This window comes from Triticum dicoccoides, chromosome 7B (assembly GCF_002162155.2).
Source record: "Triticum dicoccoides isolate Atlit2015 ecotype Zavitan chromosome 7B, WEW_v2.0, whole genome shotgun sequence".
Lineage (NCBI taxonomy): Eukaryota > Viridiplantae > Streptophyta > Magnoliopsida > Poales > Poaceae > Triticum > Triticum dicoccoides.
This window is the reverse complement of record NC_041393.1, coordinates 567517868-567533215: the sequence shown is the minus strand read 5'-3', so window position 1 is coordinate 567533215 and position 15348 is coordinate 567517868. Positions and strand designations below refer to the sequence as shown.

Sequence of the window (15348 nt, the reverse complement as noted above, 5' to 3'; positions counted from 1 at the left end):
TTTTATGTCTGTTTTCTTTGCTCTTTTTCTTTTTTATTTGTAATATTTTGGTTTTCTTCGGGTTTTTTATTTCTTCGTCATACTTTGCTTTTCATTATTTCTTTATTGGTTTTGTTTGCTTTTGTTTTTTGATGTTTTTATCGATTTTCTTTTTTTTAACACATGTCTACTTTTTCATTGTACACAAATGTTCATTTTTAGCGCACATGTGAAATACTGTTTAGATACACGTTGGACATTTTTCAAATAAATGATGCATTTTTGAAAAATACATGTTTTGAACACTTTTTTGAATACACGGTAACATTTTTCAAATACACATTATCATTTTTTTAATTGCAGTAAACAATTTTCTAACTACATGAACATTTTTTACATTTAAAATTTCTCGGGCATTTTTGAAAACACGTGAACATTTCTTTAAAATGTCACAAACATTTTTAATGGAAATAAACGTTTTTAACCTACACGGACATTTGTTTACTTGTATAAACAATTTTAAATGTGACAAACATTTTTTAATCACGGGAATTTTTCTTTAAAGTCACATACATTTTCTAAATTACTATAAAAGATATATATTACGCAAACATATTTCATTGTATACTTTTTTTTTGAAAATGTCACAAACAAAATTTTCAAACTCGTGAGCATTTTCTAAAATGTAATTTACAGTTTTGTGAATGTATGAAGCATTTGTTTATGAGTTACATCATTTTTTTTACATTTTAAAATTAATTTTAACAGGTGACATACTTTTTTTTAACACGCGACATTTTTAAATGTCACACACATTTTCTGTACACATGATTAACAATGTTCTATACACGTTTAACACTTTCAAATGCATGATTAACACTTTCCATTAGCAAAGTCCTTTAATATATATAGAATACTACAAAATATAAGCAACAACGAACAAATAAAGAAAAAAAAAGTGAGATAATTTGGTACACCGTTTGGATCTGATACAAAGTTGCACAAAATTTACATTATTTCTAAAATACAGGAACATGAAAAACACATGAAGGGAACATCACACCTTTTTTAGGAAGAACATCGCGTATTCATAAATCTTATGGGATCTAGAAAGTTCACTACCAATGGGTCAGTGAAAACCACAAGAAGAAATAGAATCACTGTGTCAGTCGATCAAATTTTTCCTACAAAATAGTGTGCACAGAAATCCTTATGAAATTTTACAATGAGTCCAAATCCTGCAATGCAAATCAAACTAACTAGACAGGAAATTTGTCTTAAGATTCAAATCCTCCCAAAAAAATCCCACGGAAATCAGATGAATCAAAGAAGCCCCTAGTGTAAAGGGATCCTTTGAGAAAACTCCAAAACTAATTCTGACATATAAATTAAAGCAAACAAAGAAAAAAAATCATAAGGATTCCAATTCATGTTATAAGATGTAAAAGCTTCAGTACCAATGAGTGTTTCAAAACTAGGGGAAATAGAAGAATTGTACCAGTGGATAAACATGTTCCTCCAAATAGAGTGCAAATAAATCCTTATGGAAATTTTCTACGAATTCAAATTACGCAATGAAAATCAAGCAAACTACACATGTTTTTTTTTCCAGGACTCAAATCCTCCAAAATAAATCCTGCGAAATTGGGTTGAATCAAAGAAGCCTGGCAAAAGGAATCCTGATAACCAAAGTGTTAATCTTTCTTTTGGAGAGAGAGAGAGAGAGAGAGAACTACTGATGAACTTGGAAGCCTGGTGCTCCTTCGTTCGAAGAACAAAAACTGTCTAGATAGAACTGACAAACATACGAAATTATCAGGTCATAATGCATCACAGAGGAAGATATAATATGTAAAAGTCTGGAAACTGATATATGTCATAACACGACCTATTAACGAATGGGTTTAACCAAATGGCACAGAGCATTGGAAACATGTCCGAGCATCAGCAGCTCTCCCATATATCTGCCGAGGATTTCTCCCCAGGAACCCTTATTGCTTATACTGTTCACCAGTCTTATTATTATTATTATTAAGATAAAAGCAGTTCTTCAGTTGCCCCTCTTCAGGCAGGCAACGGCATGCTATAATCGTCACCCGCAAACTGGGGGCTCCACCTAGAGCACGTTGTCGGCGACACCGGACTGGTTCGCAGGATCGTACGCCAGGGCGTTTCCAGCGGCCGGTTCTTCAGCCATGGGTGCGTTGTCCACGACGTTCACCGGATTTGCTGGCTGAAGCGCCTGGTTCCAGGTTTCGTCTTCCTGGAGCAGTTCCTCTGGGTCGATGCCGTCTATCTGGAGCAGATCCATTGGTTCAAGGACTTGCTGCTCCTGCCCCTGTCCTCCCATCTGGTTCATCCAGAATTTCTCCACCTCTTCCCAGTCACTAGACTGCACATTCTCTGCAGCGGGTTGGTAGTTGTCTTTCTGTAGAGTAACTGCGGCATGCACCTCGTTCATGGTGTCTTTCTGCAGAGTAACTACGACGTGCACCTCGTCCATTGTGTCTTCCTGCGGTGTAACTGCGGCGTGCACGTCGTCCGTGGTGTCTTTCTGCATGTCATGGCTCTCCAGGTTGATGACAATCTTGCCTGATGCTTCAGTACGACTGGTCTCCTCTCTCTCCAGATTGATGAAAATCTTGCGTCCATATCCAGCAAGTGCTTTGCTCTTTACAGGCAACACCTCGCGTTTGTATGACAGGCTCTCATTATAGTACTGCAGGCTCTCCTCGTACCTATCCCAGATGGACTTGGTACCATGTATCAGAACTGGAGGTGGGCGTGCATTAGTCTGAGAAACTCGTGCACTGGCTGAACTCTTCCCCACTTGTCTCCACGGCTTTCCGGGGTAATTGTACCACATAGCAGAGGCAGCTGAACTTCCCTCCACATGTGGCCACACCATCCCGGGGTACTTGTCCCAGATAGCAGAGGCAACCCCATGTGTGAACTGCGTCTGGGTTGTTGCCAGATGATTATTGGGTTTAGTACTGACTGCCTTGTACGCTGATGAAATCATCTCAGATAATTCCTTCATGCTGGCATAATGTTGGTAGCCCTCTTCATCGTGAGATAACCTCTGCCTCTGCCCTCGCAGCCGGTGTTTCTGCATCACAATACAGAACAGAAAATTCAAGACAGGGATCACACATCAGTACATCACAATATAGAAGTGAGAGTAATGAGGAAATTTTAAATAACACTTTAGCATAACAACGCTGAAACAGATGAATCTGAAACTTGTCGAGTATGCAAGTTTTTTTTTCTCAAACACGCGCCCAGGATGTGTTTCATTTTGTATTAGAAGGAGAATGCCAAGAAAGCACGAAGAGTACAAACAAACACTAGCAACGAGGACACAAAGAAGCCAAAACCCTACTGCTAGCACCAGCCTAAGGGTAGACCAAAGTCACGTCAATACACCCCCAATTTAACAGATAAAGTGGTACATTGTTCACAAATTCCCCGAAAAGTGATTATAATTATTAATCCGTCGATTTGGTAAACTGGGTTATAATGATGCTTTGGATAGTCTGATTATCTATGAATTAGGACAAAACTTAATCTCCATGGCATGCAGAGACAGAGTATAGTGATTACTGATGCAGGTATGAGACATCCATGTACATGTGTTTCTTCTGGAAAATTAAGAAATAACAAAGGACGCCTGGTAGAGTATCAGAGTGTAAACATTCTTTCCTTCCAAGTTTGTCCTGTTAAAATGGAATCTTGACCCTTGTATTGAGCATGCAAGCTTGCCTGTAACTGTGTGAGCTTTTACTGGGGTATGAATTAAAAGGTCAAACATTAAATAAAGTTCTCTTCCTATTTGTTTCTTCAACAGTTTGCACATAGTTTTCTAAAAAAACTGTGAACTCAGACACTTTTGCCACAGAAAATTACCCAATTGATTGAACAATACAGAATGTATATTTACACAAAATAAATAGCAGAGGGAAATGTTTCATTTTGGCACTAAGATCAAACCAATCATAAAAAATTGACTATTATGTGGTTGTTGCTATTCCACTAGGGGTTTGTTTAATTGTTTCTCTTTTACCTTTTTCCCTTCCGCCCATTCACCGTAGTTGGCAAAAGGACTCATCTGCACGTATCAACAATTTCTTTGGTCACTCAGCACCCATGCCAGCCTCCATGCGTTAGTTAGCGTGTCCCTCAAAATCTTGCCGAATCAGAAATCCGAATCCGAGACAGATTCGGAGACCGTGACTTTGTTCGAGCAGCACTAGCTGCTGGTACTTTGTTCGAGCAGCACTAGCTGCTGGTGATGTCCAAGCGGTGGCATGCAGCTGCAACTTCGGGAATCGTGTAACGATGACCACCGTGAGCAGATTTCTTGCAATTAGCTGGTTCTGCTAGATTAGTTTAGGCAATGCCGCAACCACTCTGTTGGTTAATCATATACATGTGTAGAGATGGCAAGTATGTAGTAGCTTCCATCTTAACCAAATATTCATGCATGGGGGATCAGGTTGGTAGTGGCAATCAATGGCCAATGGCCACGGAAGGGGGATTGCCAGCTGTAGTGGTGGGAACCAAGGACTAGACAGAACAATGGCCATGCCATCGAACTTCAAGGCTACAGCACAATGACAATATCATCTTAATTAGTGGTAAAAACAAAAAGTTTCGTCCGGGAAAGTGCATAGGATGAAAGAAAAATATATAAGGCTAAAATGCCAAACGTTCAATCAGTTTAAACTAACTAGCATATGCAAATGCCTATTGATGTCATCTTCTACTACTTATGATCGTCTATTAAGCAAATCAAATTTATCAAAAACGCACATACTGCCTATTGATGTACTGGCAAGACTGCAGTTGCAGATAAACTAAATCGATCACCCACCTGGAGATGGCTTGCGACGTGCTGTATGGTCAAATTCAAATCCTTTGCATTCATGTACTGGTGAATTTTTCTAGCCGTAGCAGCTGTTAGCCAAAAAGAAAACATACACTCAAAGGTCATGCTTTTTCAGCTCTTAAACATAACAAATGACTAATTTATGCTAAGTGCAGATAGCCTTACACGCCCCAAGCACTTCGACAGCCTGCAAGAACTTTTCATGGAGTTCACTGCTCCATATGAACCGACCCAGATTATATGGATAGACATTCGCGTTTAACGCATCTTGTTCTTCATCCTCAGCCACAGACCTGTGATTTTTGATAGACCTGTGTTGCAGTGCTCTCATCCTCAGAAAATTGACGGTTTCAGTATCCAACGGCTTAACCACATTGAAGCATGTTCCAAGAGTCATGCGTGCAGAGACTGCCTCATCATAGGCACACATAGCTGCAGCCAAGAAACAACACTCCTAGATTAATGAGTTTGGGATGGAAGAAATTTTTCTTAAAACAATACAGCTCTGAATACAAATGCTTACTGATGAGAGGCACTTCAAGTTCACTCAGGATGTGGTGAAATAGCCCCAAGGTGCCCACCTCTGTATTGCCAGGATGAACTTCCGCTACTATCAAATCAAGCTCCTCATCTTTAGCAACCCCCCTTTTAAGGGAATCTAGGGCCTCTTCCCCTGTTTGGAAGGGAAGAACTACAAAACAGTAGAAGTTAGACTCAGAACTTTGGAGAGTAAACACCGTGTTATCATGTTCAAATATAGTTATATTAATATCCCAACCTGCACGTACCATTGCAACAAGTGAGTATCTTCTAAACTAATATAGCTACTTGGTATGTGTTTTTCCCATTTTACCACATAATCCAACACTTTCTGCAATCTAATAGCACTTGGAAGGGCTGCCCAGTAACTAGCAACTAGCTATATCCCACGAACTACATATGTTACCTCTGTTTAAACTGTGAAGTTCACGCAATGTATTACACACACATATGCTGTATAATCTAATGGTCCTTTGGAAGGATGACACAGTAACACTATATCCTATATGGAACTGCATCTGTTTCCTTTCTGTTAAAAAATGTCATATATCTACGGAAATGCTCCACATATATGATGGTTGTACGATCTACACATGATACTGAGGACAGGTTCACATCCATGTGGGGCCATAGCTCGCCAAGCTTCACATCATGAGAAGCCTTCCATATCCACACACGCAAGCCATCCAACCTTTAATTATTGGTCCAGATCATGATGGATAGAACGTATAAATATTCCCACCGGACGACCGTACACCCAAACTTCACACCAAGCAGCCGTACAACCAAACTTCCCGCCAAACAGCTGTACAACCAAACTTCCCGCCAAACAGCCGTAAACCCAAACCTCCCACCGAACAGCAGAAATATGAAATATCCGAAATTCGATCAGATGTGCCTGTGTGGACACCAACAGACATCAAATCGTGCCTTTTATAGTAGCCCATGCTTGGGAATTGAAATGCACACCTTTGAAGTTGAATCTAGCAAGCGTATTGGAGATGGTCCACAGGGAAACCAGATCCTGATCAAGAACTAAAACTGAAAGATTTTCCATTAGGTCAGTGAGACCCTATGGGGAGGAAAAGAAGTCTACCAGTGTTTGTGATGGATCTAATACCTTCTTTTGGCGTAAGACCTTCACCAAGGGCAAAGGATAGACACTATATATCCCTATATATCAGATGATGTCAGAAAAGGACAAGATTTAAGGAGTAGAGTCCATCTAATTTTTTATTCAAAAGCTGACCTGTATTTGGACAGGGAGGTTGAACAAGATATACTTATACTTGAGAAATGCAAGTTAAGATCATCATTATTTTGTCCTCTTGTGCTTCTTCAGTTTCCAGTGTAAAGAACAAGCAAGACCATGTACAATGCAAGCCGGCGCTTATCTGTAGAGAGCAGATGCTTAATTAAGCACCCCTGCCACAGATATAAGCACCGGTGCTTAAGAAAAACACGGTTTATTTTACTAAGCATCTTGCTTTGTACATGGTCTAAGAAGGTGTGAACCCCATCACGACTTCATGTTATCTGTTCTCTATCATCACGCTTGCTTTTGGCACACCCTTTGATGTGACCCGACCTGCATTTTGAACAGTCTATGCAGAAACAAGTTAAAAAAGACAAAAATAGATTGAACAGATGCATGAAAACCTCACTGTTCTATTTCCTTCTCTTCTGTTTCAAATTTTGTTGTCAAAATTGACACAAGTATTCAGATAAATTCAATGGAAGAGCTGACTTGTGATATTTTGTGTGGCCTGTCACACTTGTTGATTAGGCTACCGTTTGGTGACTAGTGATGAACGATGTAATAATGATGGCTATATGTTCACATGTATTCTCATTATGTTCATGACTCTAAATTTACCTAAGGCGAATATAAGGCACATGCATGTTCTCCCTAGCTCTCACCCACGGTACTATTATTTTCTTCATTCAGTACCTAGTGTTCATATGAAAGAAACAAAGCAAGCAGGCTATTCACCTAATAATTAGCAAACATATCAACACTTCAGTTGCAACCATTAGAACTTCCAAGTCCTAAAGGGTCTCAAGGCTCAACTTTCAAATGCCAAAACAGACCAAATGGTGATATGCTGCTTTAAGATGATTCCTCGGAAAAAAGTCTGGAGGGTAAATAAGGAAATTTCTTGGCCAGCTTCATTATTTATAGCATGCAACAGTTTCATTGATTTATAGCATGCTGTCATGCATACCAAGAATTCTACTACACAGGAGTCTTCCCGTGCACAGGTTTCATGACGATATGTCATATGATCAATGGGTTAATGCATGCCGGTGAATTTGATCTTGCGGCGGTACCTGGCGCATGGCTGGCAATGTTGCAAGCACGCAATCCTACATGATGTATGCATGAGCACTAATTGCACCGATGTACAAGATAACTTCACAAAAGGCAAAAAATACTAGCTGTAGCCCCGATTGCATCGCTATCTTAATGCCACAACAGACACTCACCCTAGCCCCAATTGCATCACCACGTCTGCTCTTTTTAGGCACCAAACTTACATATGTATCTATCTTCAGGAAAGTGTACCAACAACAAAACAAAGATGTGCGATTGATTTCTATTAGGAAAAGATATAGGACCGATTCCTTAACAAGGAAGATATATGGATGCTATTAAATATTAATCACTTCCGGAAACATTGGCGGGGCAAGGATTTGACCAAGCCCAGGGCGGTTGCAGTCTCTGAGGCTTCATTTGGATTTCGGGGGAGCTATTCCCAGGGAGCAAGTGCCTCTGGTGAAATTAGCTTGTGCAAACTTGAACCCCGTGGAAAATCTAGATCGCCCTTTGGCTGTTGGGGCTCAGGGGTAACTGGGGATTGGGGAAGGCCGCAACGCTCGAGGGGGGAAGGAGCAGGCAGTGTCGCTCTCGATCGTCATTAGTGAGTCGCAGGAGCGAGCGAGGCGGGGATTTCCTCCACGACCCGTGGAGGCCTGGAAATCTCGACGGGGTAAGGGCCGTGAAAAGGGCTGGGGTTGCTCCCCTTCGTGGGTCACCAAATGCGGAGGTACGCTCCCCCGGATCGATTTGGCCCCGGTATTTCTCAGCCCGGGAAAAGAGGGGGATCCCGGGAGGATCCCTGGTTACCAAATGAGCCCTGAGTGAAGGGAGAAACTGGGGAAGAAACACCCAGGGCCAAGCTAAAATCACTAGAAACTTCTCAAAGGAAAAGTATCCACCGCCATGGGTTCCAAGGCTTGTCACCACCCCTATCCAGAAAGATACATGGCATGACATGTGACCTGTGTTGCTACATTACACATGTGTTTCTTGAAGGAACTGATTACGTATATATTAATTTTGATTGAAGGAATTAATTGCCCATCTTCAGATAATCACCAGGTTCTTCTTCAGATAATCGAAACCTGGAAACCCCTATCCAGAAGGAATTAATTACCAGACCAAACGCCCATCAAATCGAAACATGGAAGGGTTCAATCATGGATGTCAGGCTCTTCTTAAGATAATCGAATACTCCTAGCAACCAGAAAATCAACCCAGCACGCGCGCGCGCACGAACCGGAAGCTGGTATCAGAAACTCTAAGCAACAATCGAAGTAACCAAACCAAACAGATTAAGCTAACAGTACGGCACCGGCAGACGCTTCGGAATGGTGCGCTCACTGGGGGAGGTTAGGACAGGATCGAGGGCAGCGGCGCCGCCGGCGAGCGCGAGGCGTAGGAGGAGGCGACGTCGGGATCCCTCTTCTCTTTCGCCGGCGGTCGCCGCCTCGCCGTGCGCCACCCCGCTAGTGGAACCGTGGGGCCCACGGGGGTTTGGGACGGAAACGTATGGGCTTGACTGCCCATGGGTTCAAAATGCTTCAGCATAGTGGGCCGGCCTGCCAGAAAAGAGCTGTCACAGCGAGCTCGTGTCTGGCCGAAGGAGCTCGAGGATCGACCTGGGCACGCAAGCTAAAAGGGCCATGTCAGGCCGGCCTTAAGCACAAACATTTTCTGAATCACAGAAAATTTTATTTAGAATGTCATGTACATTTTCTAAATTCTACTCCCTCCGTTTCTAAATATAAGCCTATTTAGAGAATCTAATATGGCATTGTGCTCATTAATGCTCAAATAAATAAATTGTTAGTGGGTTTGGCACCTAATCTTATACCCAATGGTGTTGCGGTGCTTCAATATGCTAACGATACTATTATCTGCTTGGAACATGATGTTGATAGAGCGGTTAACATGAAGTTACTGCTATACATATTTGAGCTGATGTCTGGGCTTAAAGTTAATTACCAGAAAAGTGAGATTCTCAATGTGAGTGGCAATGAGAATATTGTGAAACAGTATGATGACTTGTTTAACTGCGATGTGGGCAATTTTCCTATCAAGTGTCTTGGCATGCCCGTCAGTTATACTACTCTCAGAAACTCAAACTGGGAGTTTATAGTGTTAAAAATCTTAAGAGATTTGAGGCCTGGATTGGGAATGTCGCATCCATGGGGGGGGGGGAGGCTTACTTTGCTGGATTCGGTTGTTACCCAAATATCTCTTTATCATATGTCTATGTGGCTTATGAATAACTTTCATTGAAAAGCTTGACAAGCATAGAAGAAATTTTTTTTGGCAAGGATGCAACAAGAAAAAGAGATATCACTTGGTCAAATGGAGCAAAATCTGTAGGTCCAGATATAAAGGTGGTTTGGGAGTTAAAGATCTTCGAAAGCAAAACATTATCTTCATGGTCAAATGATGGTGGAAACTAGAGACCGAAAATGGTTTATGGCAAGATATCGTGCGTACACGATACTTGAAAAACAAAACTGTGGCAACGGTCGAGCCCAGATTCTCTGATTCTCCATGTTGGAAAGCAATTTTAAAAGTCAAGGCCTTTTACATGGTTGGTAGAAAGATCAACATGGATTCTGGAAATCTCACCAGAGTATGGAAATACTCCATTAATGGGTCAAGCCCCCTTCATGATCAGTATCCTTTGTTACTGGATATTTGCAACAACCAGGACTGCACTGTTGCTGAATTCAAATATGTTGATACTAACACCTTCTTTAGGAGAAGGCTTACCTCTGACTTACAGAGACAATGGAAGGACATGAATTTTTTTATCAATGATGTGCAATTGGGGTTAGGTGGGATCGGTGTACTGGGGGCTCAATAGCAATGGTAAATTCTCCACTAAGTGTATGTACAAATGGCTGGAAAATCCTCTTAGTGGTTGTCACTACATATGGATCTGGAAGGCCAAAATCGTCCTCAAAATCAAAATTTTCTTATGGCAGTTGTCTTAGGATGCTGTTCTAACTAGGCAGGTCATGAAGGAGAGGAAATGGCCTGGGAACCCCAAGTGCTCTTTTTGCAATAACCTGGAATCCTCTCAACACTTGTTTTACACCTGTCCTATGAGTAGAGTTGTTTGGCAATGTGTTGGGATGGTACTGTGTACTGATATGTGCCCGAGCAGTTACTGGCAATATTTTCCCTAGTGTCAGGCGTTTCTCCCTCCTGGAGGGGGATATTATACTGTAGGCCTCGCTGTCGCTTGCTGGGCCATCTGTCTAGCTCGGAACCGAGCTACTTTTGAAAAGAAATAGATCAAAACACCCTTTGAAATTGTTTTCTCCATGTGTTCCTTTTTGTTGTACTAGGCAGGTCTGCAACAGGGAGAAGGAGTCAAGGAGCTGCGCAACGGTGCGGAAATGACCAGGTCAAGCACGATGCATTTGATGAAGATGTGCGATGCTGCGAGGAGGCCAATAGAAGGGGAATGAGTGCAACTTTGTTTGCACGCTGTTGCTTGTGGCTCAGACTTGTGATGTCGTGCTTTGCCCATGTGTTGGCTTTTGGTTGTAATAGGCTGTAGTCTTTTATGTGTCTGATGAACTTTGGTGCTATCAGGTTTTCGCTCCATGGCGTTCGTTTCAATGTCGGGCGAACGCAATGGGTTTCCTGGCAGTGCCCAAACTCGTTGTACCTCTTTCCCAATCTCCCTGACATGTTCTTGGAACTTTGTATTTCTGTTCATTTGCAATGGAAAGGGGTTCATGCCCGGTTCGAAAAAGAGAGAATCTAATATGGACTACATATGGAGCAAAATGAATGAATCTACACTCTAAAATATGTGTATATGCATTCGTATGTAGTTCGTACTAAAATCTATAAAAGCCTTATATTTAGAAACGGAGGGAGTATAAATAATATTTTTTTTCATTGTATACATATTTTTGAAAATATCACAAAACATTTTTGAAACTCATGAACATATTTTAGATGTAACTTACATTTTTTGTATGCAATTTTTAATTAATTACCTGATTTTTAGAAAAATATTAAAAAATTGTAAAATATCAGAGCATCTCCACTCGTTCAACCCCCCAGCGCACCCAGCGATTGCATTTTGGCCCATGCGCCGGTGGTTTTTTCGCCCTAGTGGCGATCCAGTTCCCAGCCGCGGCCCCAGGTTTCGGCCCCAAGACGCACATAAATTCAAACTTGTCTTTCCCCACAAGTTCAGCAATCAAAGACGACCTGCCACAAAGTTCGGCGATCGCCATGCCACAGTTTGATGATCAAACATACACGATTCGGCGTTCAAAAGGAAGGATGCATAGACAAAGGAATGCATCAAACGATGGGCTCCTCCGGTGTGGGACTGGCTGGCATCGGCGTGGCTTCTGTGCTCGGGCTGGTCGGCGTTGGTGTGGCTTCTGTGCTGGGCGTGGCTTCATCACTCGGGCTGGGCGTCGGCGTTGGGGTCACTACTAGGGAAAATCTTATAGGCAGACGCTTACTAGTAGCGCGGGTTTATACCCCTCGCTACTGCTACTTACTAGTAGCGCGGGTTTTTACCCCTCGCTACTACTAAGCGGTCTCTACCGTTCCTCCCGGGACATGCCATAGTAGTAGCAAGGGGTATAAACTCGCGCTACTACTAAATTGATAGTAGTAGCGAGGGCTATAAACCCACGCTGCTACTAACTACATGGTTTTTGAAGAGCCCTGAATTCCCCACCTCCTCCCCCAAATCCTTCCTCTTCCCCATCACTCTCCCCCTCTCTATCCATAGGCTCTCACATGGACCTCCTACACATGCGCGCCTCCTCCTCCATGGCGCCAAAAGAGGTAGGCCACCTCGCATCGCCGGTGTCCCGGAGCTCGCCGGTCTTCCCTGCATCTCCATGCCACCACGCCGGAGCACCTCACCACGGGCGACCAACCCCACTGCTACATCCATCTCATTCCTCTCTCCCTCATTTTTCTTTTCCTCTCTCTCCCTCTGTTTTGACTCACCCTCCCATGTCCTTGCCCATGCAGGTCGTCGCCATGGATGACCAGGAGCTTGTTGCCTTGGCTGTGAAGAGGAGCCCCACGCCGCCGCCTTGCTCGGCCATGGATCCGGGCCCTCTGCAGCAGTTGGCGCTGGATCTGGACCGCTACCCTTCCGCAGCTCGGTGATCCCTGCCGTCGCTGGATCGAACCATTGCTGCTATTGACAGCACTCACAGTATTGAGATTTTTTTTTTGAAATTAATAGTAGTAGCGCGGGTGGCACTCACGCTACTACTAACAGACGTACGTAGTAGTAGCGCGGGTGCACCCGTGCTACTACTATAAGTTTTCTGTAGCGTCGTAGTAGTAGCGCGGGCGCACGCGCTACTACTAACTATTTAACCCGCACTACTACTAGGCTTTTCCCCTAGTAGTGGGTCGGCGTGGGCGTAGGTGTTGGGGTCGGTGTGGGCGTAGGCATTGGGGTCGGCGTGGGCGTAGGCGCCGTGGTCGAAGGCATCTGGTTCAACATGGGGCGACGCTCCGCCAGGTACCACGCCTTGACCTGATCGTCCATCGTCGACATGTCCGCCCCCATCAAGAATGCCAGGTCGGTGTTCCTTTTCTTCGCAGCGACGTTGGTTTGGAGTAGGTCGAGCTTCACATCCAACTTCGTTATCAACACTGACCACCGCGCGTTGGATTTCTCTTCCCTCTTGGTGGCGTGGTTCTTGGCATCGGCGATGCACTGCTCGATCGATGATTGCAGCCGCTCGGCAGCCGGTGCGGTGTCCTTCATCATCTTGGCTCTTTTGTTGCCGTTAGGGTGCCCATCCGCCGCCCCCGGGGCCGGCGCGTCCGACTTATACGTCTCCTTGGCCTTGGCGAGGGTGAGTCGGACAACCCTCCACTTTTCGCACGACTCAATCCGGGAGAACACATGAAGAAACTTGAACTCTTGGTCGCTGATGTCCTGGCGATACATGGTGAACATTCGAACCATCTGCGCAACCGAAGAACAAGTGTCGGCGACGTACACGGCAAAATAAGTGAGCCGGCGGCAGGACATACCTGGCCCTCGACGTTGGCACTGCTTTCCGGGCGAGCCGTGATCTCCTCGACGATCCCATGCCATTTGTTGCAGGCCGTCTGGATGATCGCCCAATGGTTCGACATGGCCTTTGCGTCGTGCTGCATGTGGATGGTGGCAAAGTAGGGGTCGACAAGCTTGTGCTCATCGAACACCGACTTGATACGCGTCCAGTACGTGTCGGCGTTCTGGTTTGCCCCGGTGACCGGGTCCATGCTCACAGCCTTCCATACTTCGGTGAGGCACTCATCTTCTTTGGACGTCCATTTGACATGCGGTTCGCCCGTCCTGGCATTGGCCCCCCGCTTCTTCATTTTTCTTTTCCTCGCAGGTGCCGGCACCGGCTCCATCTCCTCCTCCTCCTCTTCCTCCTCCTCCTCCTCGGCGTCGTTGAGCTCGTCCTCCATGTTGACGGCTGTGTCCATTGTGTCGTCTTGCACGTGGAACCCGGGGTAGGAGGCGCCGGCGACCGAGCCGCTCATGATGATCTCCTCCATGTCGGCGTCGGTTGCGTCGGGGTTGCCGAAATGTGCCGCCGAGGCTTTTGAGAAGGGCAGGGCGCCACGACGTAGAGGCGGCGTCGGTAAGGCTATGTACGCCGGCGACGACTAGTTGTACTTGGTGTGGGTGTGGAGGCTGGCGAACGCGGGCGAGGGAGTGCGCTGGTCGGGGTTCAGACCGGAGGGTGAGGCACGTGGCGGTGCGTCGTGTGGGAAGGTGATGTTCGTGTTGAACCCACCATGCGCGTCGCCGTCGGAGTAGCCAGGCGAGGGTGCGTACCCCTAGGGCAGCGGCGGCGGCGAGAAATTGGCCGGCGACGCGATGCTCTGCTGGCTCCACTTAGCTTGCGGGCCGTGGCCGCCGGGCAGATTCATCATCCCCGCGCGAATGCCTCTGCCTGCTCCACCACCGCCGCCAATGTCACTGATGCGGCCGCGTCTCTGGCCTTCTTGGCATTGAGCTCGTTCCGTCGGTTGGTGGACAGCCTCCCGGCGCTGAACCTCCGCCCTCCACTCAGCGTTGGACATGCCTGGTGGTTTTGCCATCGGCGCCCTCGGTTTCCTTTGCTTCGATTGGGTGGAATCGGCAGCGGCAGCAAAGCAAGGGGCCGAATACTTCTTCGGTGGCATGGCGGCGTGGCACCAAATGGCGGGGAGCGGGAAGAGAATTGCGGGAGTGGCAGGGCAGAAGGGGGAGGCAATGAGAAAATGGAAGGAAAGGGGGCGAATGGTGGGAAAAGGCCTATATGTCGCTGACAGGGCGGACCCACACACCTCTTCGCTTCGGCCGGCGCCCCTAGGCTCCCCCCGGGGGGCCGGGTTCGGCTCGGGTTCGCCGGCTATTATATCGGCCCAAACCGGTGAAAAACAAGGACTTGGGGGCGCGACTGGGCCGATTTTGCGACGCCGACGCTAAAAAAGGCACCGGGGGCCTTTTGGGGGTTGGGGCGAGTGGAGATGCTCTCATGTACATTTTTTTAAGCACGTTACATTTTCTAAATGTCACCAACATTTTATATACACATTATTAATAATTTTCTATACATGTTTAACATTTTCAAATGTATGATTAAAA

At 45.2% G+C, this 15348-nt stretch overlaps 1 protein-coding gene across 1 annotated transcript; it reads right to left on the bottom strand.

Moving 5' to 3' along the window:
• Nucleotides 1-2095: 2095 nt before the first annotated feature.
• Nucleotides 2096-6028, bottom strand: LOC119337433. Its single transcript, XM_037609572.1, has 5 exons — nucleotides 6001-6028; nucleotides 5391-5558; nucleotides 5033-5299; nucleotides 4853-4935; nucleotides 2096-3088 (listed from the first exon to the last, which is right to left on the bottom strand). Exons 1-5 carry the CDS (start codon nucleotides 6026-6028, stop codon nucleotides 2096-2098), a joined length of 1539 nt encoding a protein of 512 aa, XP_037465469.1.
• Nucleotides 6029-15348: the final 9320 nt, after the last annotated feature.

Coding starts and splice junctions, on each gene's coding strand:
- LOC119337433 (XM_037609572.1), bottom strand. CDS start 6,028: ATGGATGTGAACCTGTCCTCAGTATCAT. Junction 5,559..6,000: donor GAACCTGTCCTCAGTATCAT/GTGTAGATCGTA, acceptor ACTGTTTTGTAG/TTCTTCCCTTCCAAACAGGG. Junction 4,936..5,032: donor TGTCGAAGTGCTTGGGGCGT/GTAAGGCTATCT, acceptor TTTGGCTAACAG/CTGCTACGGCTAGAAAAATT.